We start from the raw sequence: 9,591 nt of genomic DNA on the forward strand, positions 1-9,591 counted from the left end.
ATAGTAGTGATAACTCCCCTCCCAATGTCTTTATATCAGATAGATAGTCATAACTCCCCTCCCAATGTCTTTATATCAGATAGATAGCCATAACTCCCCTCCCAATGTCTTTATATCAGATAGTAGTGATAACTCCCCTCCCAATGTCTTTATATCAGATAGATAGCCATAACTCCCCTCCCAATGTCTTTATATCAGATAGATAGCCATAACTCCCCTCCCAATGTCTTTATATCAGATAGATAGTCATAACTCCCCTCCCAATGTCTTTATATCAGATAGTAGTGATAACTCCCCTCCCAATGTCTTTATATCAGATAGTAGTGATAACTCCCCTCCCAATGTCTTTATATCAGATAGTAGTGATAACTCCCCTCCCAATGTCTTTATATCAGATAGATAGCCATAACTCCCCTCCCAATGTCTTTATATCAGATAGATAGCCATAACTCCCCTCCCAATGTCTTTATATCAGATATATAGCCATAACTCCCCTCCCAATGTCTTTATATCAGATAGATAGCCATAACTCCCCTCCCAATGTCTTTATATCAGATAGATAGCCATAACTCCCCTCCCAATGTCTTTATATCAGATAGATAGCCATAACTCCCCTCCCAATGTCTTTATATCAGATAGATAGCCATAACTCCCCTCCCAATGTCTTTATATCAGATAGATACAGCTCTCCCCATATTTCTATACAGTGAGGGAAACAAGTATTTGATCCCCTGCTGATTTTGCCCACTGACAAAGAAATGATCAGTCTATAATTTTAATGGTAGGTTTATTTGAACAGTGAGAGACAGAATAACAACAAAATAATCCAGAAAAACACATGTCAAAAATGTTATAAATTGATTTGCATTTTAATGAGGGAAATAAGTATTTGACCTCCTCTCAATCAGAAAGATTTCTGGCTCCCAGGTGTCTTTTATACAGGTAACGAGCTGAGATTAGGAGCACACTCTTAAAGGGAGTGCTCCAAATCTCAGCTTGTTACCTGTATAAAAGGCACCTGTCCACAGAAGCAATCAATCAATCAGATTCCAAACTCTCCACCATGGCCAAGACCAAATAGCTCTCCAAGGATGTCAGGGGCAAGATTGTAGACCTACACAAGGCTGGAATGGGCTACAAGAACATCACCAAGCAGGTTGGTGAGAAGGTGACAACAGTTGGTGCGATTATTCGCAAATGGAAGAAACACAAAATAACTGTCGATCTCCCTCGGCCTGGGGCTCCATGCAAGATCTCACCTCGTGGAGTTGCAATGATCATGAGAACGGTGAGGAATCAGCCCAGAACTACACAGGAGGATATTGTCAATGATGTCAAGGCAGCTGGGACCATAGTCACCAAGAAAACAACTGGTAACACACTACGCCATGAAGGACTGAAATCCTGCAGCGCCCGCAAGGTCCCCCTGCTCAAGAAAGCACATATGCATGCCCGTCTGAAGTTTGCCAATGAACATCTGAATGATTCAGAGGAGAACTGGGTGAAATTGTTGTGGTCAGATGAGACCAAAATGGAGCTCTTTGGCATCAACTCAACTCGCCGTGTTTGGAGGAGGAGGAATGCTGCCTATGACCCCAAGAACACCATCCCCACCGTCAAACATGGAGGTGGAAAAATTATGCTTTGGGGGTGTTTTTCTGCTAAGGGGACAGGACAACTTCACCGCATCAAAGGGACGATGGACGGGGCCATGTACCGTCAAATCTTGGGTGAGAACCTCCTTCCCTCAGCCAGGGCATTGAAAATGGGTTGTGGATGGGTATTCCAGCATGACAATGACCCAAAACACATGGCCAAGGCAACAAAGGAGTGGCTCAAGAAGAAGCACATTAAGGTCCTGGAGTGGCCTAGCCAGTCTCCAGACCTTAATCCCAAAGAAAATCTGTGGAGGGAGCTGAAGATTCGAGTTGCCAAACGTCAGCCTCGAAACCTTAATGACTTGGAGAAGATCTGCAAAGAGGAGTGGGACAAAATCCCTCCTGAGATGTGTGCAAACCTGGTGGCCAACTACAAGAAACATCTGACCTCTGTGATTGCCAACAATGATTTTGCCACCAAGTACTAAGTCATGTTTTGCAGAGGGGTCAAATACTTATTTCCCTCATTAAAATGCAAATCATTTTTGACATGCGTTTTTCTGGATTTTGTTGTTGTTATTCTGTCTCTCACTGTTCAAATAAACCTGCCATTACAATTATAGACTGATCATTTCTTTGACAGTGGGCAAACTTACAAAATCAGCAGGGGATCAAATACTTTTTTCCCTCACTGTATATATAGTGAATTTCCCCATATCTATATATATATATATAGTGAATTTCCCCATATCTCTATATACATAGTGAATTTCCCCATAATTATTATATCTATCAATCTCTGAGGCAGAGCTGGAACAGTAAATATGATGCAAATACGGAAGGCTGTTTTGACTGATTAACTTTTGCACATCTGAGAAAGTGTTTGTATTTACAAGAGGGGTAGAAACACATAAATAGCTATACATACACATTCACTCACTCACAAGCAAGACACACACCGTTTTTAGTTAAAAACATTTATTCACAACTGATTAATCAGAGCATACCAGCTTGATCACAGTTGGATTCTATTCTCCAATAGAACAGCATCTAATGTCCAATAGAACAACAGGACAGGATCTAGTGTCCAATAGAACAACAGAACAGGATCTACTGTCCAATAGAACAACAGAACAGGATCTAGTGTCCAATAGAACAACAGAACAGGATCTACTGTCCAATAGAACAACAGGACAGGATCTAGTGTCCAATAGAACAAAAGAACAGGATCTACTGTCCAATAGAACAACAGGACAGGATCTAGTGTCCAATAGAACAACAGGACAGGATCTAGTGTCCAATAGAACAACAGAACAGGATCTAGTGTCCAATAGAACAACAGAACAGCATTGTAAATAGGATATGGATTACTTAGGTTGTGCTTCTGTTGTAAACGTGTAATGGTTCTAACCCTTCTTATGCCCCGCTAGAAGTAAAACCATTTCTGTATTGCAAAAAAACGATTTATCAACAACAAAACAAGTATCAATAAATGAACTAAAACATACACTGAGTGTACAAAACATTAGGAAAACCTTCTCAATATTGAGTTGCACCCACTTATGCCCTCAGAACAGCCACAATTTGTTGGGGCATGGACTTTACAAGGTGTCGAAAGCACTCCACAGGGATGCTGGCCCATGTTGTCTCCAATGCTTCCCACAGTTGTCAAGTTGGCTGGTGGTGGATCTCTACTCCGAATAGCTCGTTCCATCTCATCCCACAGATGCTCAATTGGATTGACATCTGGCGACTGGGCAGGCCACTGCAGTAAGCTGAATTCACTGTCATGTTTGTGGAACCATTCCTTGACAATCCTAGCCTTGTGGCATGGGGCTGAAAAAATGTGCTCTATCCTGCTGAAAAAAACAATTTGCAGATGGATACAATGCTGCCATGAAGGGATGCACCTGATTGGCAATGATATTCAGATATCCTGGGACATTCAAACATTGCTCCACATTTATCAAGGGGTCCAATGTGTGCCATGAAAACACACCCCACAACATCACACCACCAAGCTGCAATGTTGGCATGCGGCATGATGGATGCATGTCCTCATGTGGTTTTCTCCATACCCTAGTCCTCCCATCAGCGTGAAACAGCAGGAAGTGGGATTCATCAGACCAGCCAATGTTTTTCCAATTCTCCAGTGTCCAGCGTTTTCGTTCCTTAGCCCACTGCAACCTCAGTTTTTAGTTTTTTGCTGAAAGAAGTGGAACTCTGTAAGGTCGTGTGAAGGTACGACAAGTTGTGCATTATTTTATGGGTCTTTGGGCACCAGTGTTGTACTGGACTGGCAGTCGGCTAACTGTAGCCCGTCTGTTGCTCTGCACAATTCGTGCCAGCCTCCTTTGTCCTCTTTCATCAATGACCCATTGGCTGGATGTTCTTTGGGTGGTAGAACTGTTGAGCGTGAAAAACCCAGCAGCGTTGCAGTTCTTGACACACTCAAACCGTTGTGCCTGGCATTTACTACCATACCCTGTTCAAAGGCACTTAAATATGTTGTCTTGCCCATTTACCCTCTGAATGGCACACATACACAATCCATGTCTCAATTGTCTCAATGCTTAGAAATCCTTCTTTAACCTGTCTCCTCCCCTTCATCTACACTGATTGAAGTGGATTTAATAAGTGACATCAATAAGGGATTATAGCTTTCACCTGGTCAGTCTATGTCATGGAAAGACTCCTAATGTTTTGTACACTCAGTGTACATACATGATGTGAATGAAGCACAGATTCCCATAGATTACATATGGACAGTTACATACCCTAACACACAACTAACTGATTTAAACAACTCATCAATAAACAACATACATTATAAATAGCTCAGTATCTACTGCTATCGATTCATTATCTGTAGAATACTGAAAGTACAATAAGTAATTATTTAGATTCTAGAACATACTTCATTCCCCAGGTTGGAGTTAAAATCTGGCCAATGGAACCCTGACACTAGCTAAAGGCTAACCCTAAACTGTGCGTTATCCAATGAGTGTCTTCATACAGGCGGGCCCACTGAAGGGCCAGTTGTACTGGTTATGAACAGGGCCGTTGACGTTACATTCGAAGAAGGAGAACATGGGGAACCAAATCCGAGCGCGGCGGCTGTGTTGGAAAGCCCTGGTATTGGCCAGAGTGTGATAGTAGAGGAAGAGTCTGGTGGTGATGTAGAAGGCTATGAACACATCGATGGAGTAGTGCTCATGAGCCGCCAGGATGAAGAAGATGCCAAACAGATTCAGAACCCAGGAGATGGTATGGATCAGGTGCCAGCTACGAGGAGTATCTATGGGAAATATCCATGATATACAGTATAGAATCAGACATTGTAATATTACTCTCTGACCTCTAGTAGGTCACGATGTTATTCAGCACTTTGTGACAAATGTTTTTGTTACACACACACACACACACACACACACACACACACACACACACACACACACACACACACACACACACACACACACACACACACACACACACACACACACAGTATGACTCACACTCTGTGATGAAGAAGTTGAGCATGGTGAGCACCACAGTGTGACCAGAGAACATGTAATCTCCACAGGTATCCACTCCATTCAGCGTCATCCCAAAGCCACTCCATATAGCTAACACCCTCTGGACCTTAGACCACGTATCACCATACATCTACACACACACACACACACACACACACACACACACACACACACACACACACACACACAAAGAGTTAGCAATGATCTGAACAGTGTGTCCTTTAATCAACCAATCATCAGACTCTGCCCTTTAATCAACCAGTCACCAGACTCTGCCCTTTAATCAACCAGTCACCAGACTCTGTCCTTTAATCAACCAGTCACCAGACTCTGCCCTTTAATCAACCAGTCACCAGACTCTGCCCTTTAATCAACCAGTCACCAGACTCTGCCCTTTAATCAACCAGTCACCAGACTCTGTCCTTTAATCAACCAGTCATCAAGACTCTGCCCTTTAATCAACCAATCATCAGACTCTGTCCTTTAATCAACCAATCATCAGACTCTGTCCTTTAATCAACCAGTCACCAGACTGTCCTTTAATCAACCAGTCACCAGACTCTGCCCTTTAATCAACCAGTCACCAGACTCTGCCCTTTAATCAACCAGTCATCAAGACTCTGCCCTTTAATCAACCAGTCACCAGACTCTGTCCTTTAATCAACCAGTCACCAGACTCTGTCCTTTAATCAACCAGTCATCAAGACTCTGTCCTTTAATCAACCAATCATCAGACTCTGTCCTTTAATCAACCAATCACCAGACTCTGTCCTTTAATCAACCAGTCACCAGACTCTGTCCTTTAATCAACCAGTCATCAGACTCTGCCCTTTAATCAACCAATCACCAGACTCTGCCCTTTAATCAACCAGTCACCAGACTCTGTCCTTTAATCAACCAGTCATCAGACTCTGCCCTTTAATCAACCAGTCACCAGACTCTGTCCTTTAATCAACCAATCACCAGACTCTGCCCTTTAATCAACCAATCATCAGACTCTGCCCTTTAATCAACCAGTCACCAGACTCTGTCCTTTAATCAACCAGTCACCAGACTCTGTCCTTTAATCAACCAATCACCAGGTAGTTTGGGTGTGTAAGTGTGTCCCCCACCTTACTGGAGCACTGCAGGTGTTGTCCAGGTACAGAGAGGGAGGTAACAAACATGGTGACGCAACGCAGCAGAAACACTGTTCCAAACAGAGAACACAGACGCCTCAATATGATAGACCTAGAGAGAGAGAGACAATATTAGACCTAGAGAGAGACAGACACCTCAATATGATAGACCTAGAGAGAGAGAGACAATATTAGACCTAGAGAGAGACAGACACCTCAATATGATAGACCTAGAGAGAGAGAGACAATATTAGACCTAGAGAGAGACAGACACCTCAATATGATAGACCTAGAGAGAGAGAGAGACAATATTAGACCTAGAGAGAGACAGACACCTCAATATGATAGACCTAGAGAGAGAGAGACAATATTAGACCTAGAGAGAGACAGACACCTCAATATGATAGACCTAGAGAGAGAGAGACAATATTAGACCTAGAGAGAGACAGACACCTCAATATGATAGACCTAGAGAGAGAGAGACAATATTAGACCTAGAGAGAGACAGACACCTCAATATGATAGACCTAGAGAGAGAGAGACAATATTAGACCTAGAGAGAGACAGACACCTCAACATGATAGACCTAGAGAGAGAGAGACAATATTAGACCTAGAGAGAGACAGACACCTCAATATGATAGACCTAGAGAGAGAGAGACAATATTAGACCTAGAGAGAGATAGACACCTCAATATGATAGACCTAGAGAGAGAGAGACAATATTAGACCTAGAGAGAGACAGACACCTCAATATGATAGACCTAGAGAGAGAGAGACAATATTAGACCTAGAGAGACACAGACACCTCAATATGATAGACCTAGAGAGAGAGAGACAATATTAGACCTAGAGAGAGACAGACACCTCAATATGATAGACCTAGAGAGAGAGAGACAATATTAGACCTAGAGAGAGACAGACACCTCAATATGTTAGACCTAGAGAGAGAGAAACAATATTAGACCTAGAGAGAGACAGACACCTCAATATGATAGACCTAGAGAGAGAGAGACAATATTAGACCTAGAGAGAGACAGACACCTCAATATGATAGACCTAGAGAGAGAGAGACAATATTAGACCTAGAGAGAGACAGACACCTCAATATGATAGACCTAGAGAGAGAGAGACAATATTAGACCTAGAGAGAGACAGACACCTCAATATGATATATTAACAGACCATCCCCTGGCACAGTGCTATATTAACAGACCATCCCCTGGCACAGTGCTATATTAACAGACCATCCCCTGGCACAGTGCTATATTAACAGACCATCCCCTGGCACAGTGCTATATTAACAGACCATCCCCTGGCACAGTGCTATATTAACAGACCATCCCCTGGCACAGTGCTATATTAACAGACCATCCCCTGGCATGGCACAGTGCTATATTAACAGACCATCCCCTGGCATGGCACAGTGCTATATTAACAGACCATCCCCTGGCACAGTGCTATATTAACAGACCATCCCCTGGCACAGTGCTATATTAACAGACCATCCCCTGGCATGGCACAGTGCTATATTAACAGACCATCCCCTGGCACAGTGCTATATTAACAGACCATCCCCTGGCATGGCACAGTGCTATATTAACAGACCATCCCCTGGCATGGCACAGTGCTATATTAACAGACCATCCCCTGGCATGGCACAGTGCTATATTAACAGACCATCCCCTGGCACAGTGCTATATTAACAGACCATCCCCTGGCACAGTGCTATATTAACAGACCATCCCCTGGCATAGTGCTATATTAACAGACCATCCCCTGGCACAGTGCTATATTAACAGACCATCCCCTGGCACAGTGCTATATTAACAGACCATCCCCTGGCACAGTGCTATATTAACAGACCATCCCATGGCGCAGTGCTATATTAACAGACCATCCCCTGGCACAGTGCTATATTAACAGACCATCCCCTGGCACAGTGCTATATTAACACACCATCCCCTGGCACAGTGCTATATTAACAGACCATCCCCTGGCATGGCACAGTGCTATATTAACAGACCATCCCCTGGCACAGTGCTATATTAACACACTACCCCTCTGTTAAGATGGGGGGGATGTTAGCGATGGGTGGAAACTCAGGATAGTAGACAACGAGGACTCTGAGTCAGCCAAAGTCAACCTGTATAAGTCTGGAACAGTAATGGTACAGGGCAACCCCAAACAGTTTCAGCTGGACTTTCACATAATCAAAGAGATAGCTCAGCAGGATAAGCTCTCTCTTGAGAAAGATACACCCACCCCGAGCGTGTCAGACCAAACCTCCTCATTATACAACCCCACAGACGAGCAACCCCAAGCGGAAAGTCAACCTCCCAGCGAGCCCTACACCTTCTGTCTGAGGACCAAAAAGGGTCACCCAGCCACATAATAATACACACGAACAAAAGACCTGAGAGCACAGCAGGAAAGTGTGGCCACAGCACTCAAGGGAATGATTGAAAAAGCGTATTCTACTTTCCACAACGCACAAATGGTTATCTCCACCCTGCTACCACGAAAAAACGTCCACCCTGCTACCATACAGCGGGTAAACGCAAGTATTTCCCGTGACTGTGCCTCAAAACCAAATGTTTACCTGGCCCACCACTCCACCCTGGACTGGAACAGCCTTTACGACCAGGTCCACCAATACAACATTTACATTTACGTCATTTAGCAGACGCTCTTATCCAGAGCGACTTACAAATTGGTGCATTCACCTTATGGCCAGTGGGATAACCACTTTACAATATGTTTTTTTTTTTTGGTGGGGTGGGGTAAGGGGGGGTAGAAGGATTACTTTATCCTATCCCAGGTATTCCTTAAAGAGGTGGGGTTTCAAGTGTCTCCGGAAGGTGGTGAGTGACTCCGCTGTCCTGGCGTCGTGAGGGAGCTTGTTCCACCATTGGGGTGCCAGAGCAGCGAACAGGGCAGCAGTGCCCACCTTCGCCCGGACCCTAAAGGACATCGCCCTCAACCACAGCCCCAACACCTCACACAGGAGCAACAGATCAACAGACACCCCGCCTAGACCAGCGAGACACCCCGCCCAGACCAGCGAGACACCCCGCCCAGACCAGCGAGACACCCCGCCCAGACCAGCGAGAAACTCTCCCAGACCAGCAAGACACCACGCCCAGACCAGCGAGACACTCTCCCAGACCAGCGAGACACCCCGCCCAGACTAGTGAGACAACCCGCCCAGACCAGCGAGACACCCTGACCAGACCAGCGAGACACACCGCCCAGACCAGCGAGACACCCTGCCCAGACCAGCGAGACACTTTCCCAGACCAACGAGACACTCTCCCGCCCAGACCAGCGAGACACC

General features: G+C 44.7%; 1 protein-coding gene across 1 annotated transcript in view; it reads right to left on the minus strand.

Annotated features, from left to right (window-relative positions):
- Positions 1-2,641: 2,641 nt before the first annotated feature.
- LOC311149796 (sphingomyelin synthase-related protein 1-like) overlaps positions 2,642-9,591 on the minus strand; it is a 49,118-nt gene continuing 42,168 nt past the window's right edge. The window contains exons 4-6 of the mRNA XM_084187023.1: positions 6,250-6,367; positions 5,117-5,267; positions 2,642-4,896 (exon numbers count right to left, since the gene is read on the minus strand). Coding sequence (XP_084043149.1) covers positions 4,592-4,896; positions 5,117-5,267; positions 6,250-6,367 — 574 coding nt within the window. The 3' untranslated portion in view covers positions 2,642-4,591. The remainder of the gene's footprint in view (positions 4,897-5,116; positions 5,268-6,249; positions 6,368-9,591) is intronic.

This window comes from Coregonus lavaretus (assembly GCF_964263955.1).
Source record: "Coregonus lavaretus genome assembly, chromosome: 1".
Classification (NCBI taxonomy): domain Eukaryota; kingdom Metazoa; phylum Chordata; class Actinopteri; order Salmoniformes; family Salmonidae; genus Coregonus; species Coregonus lavaretus.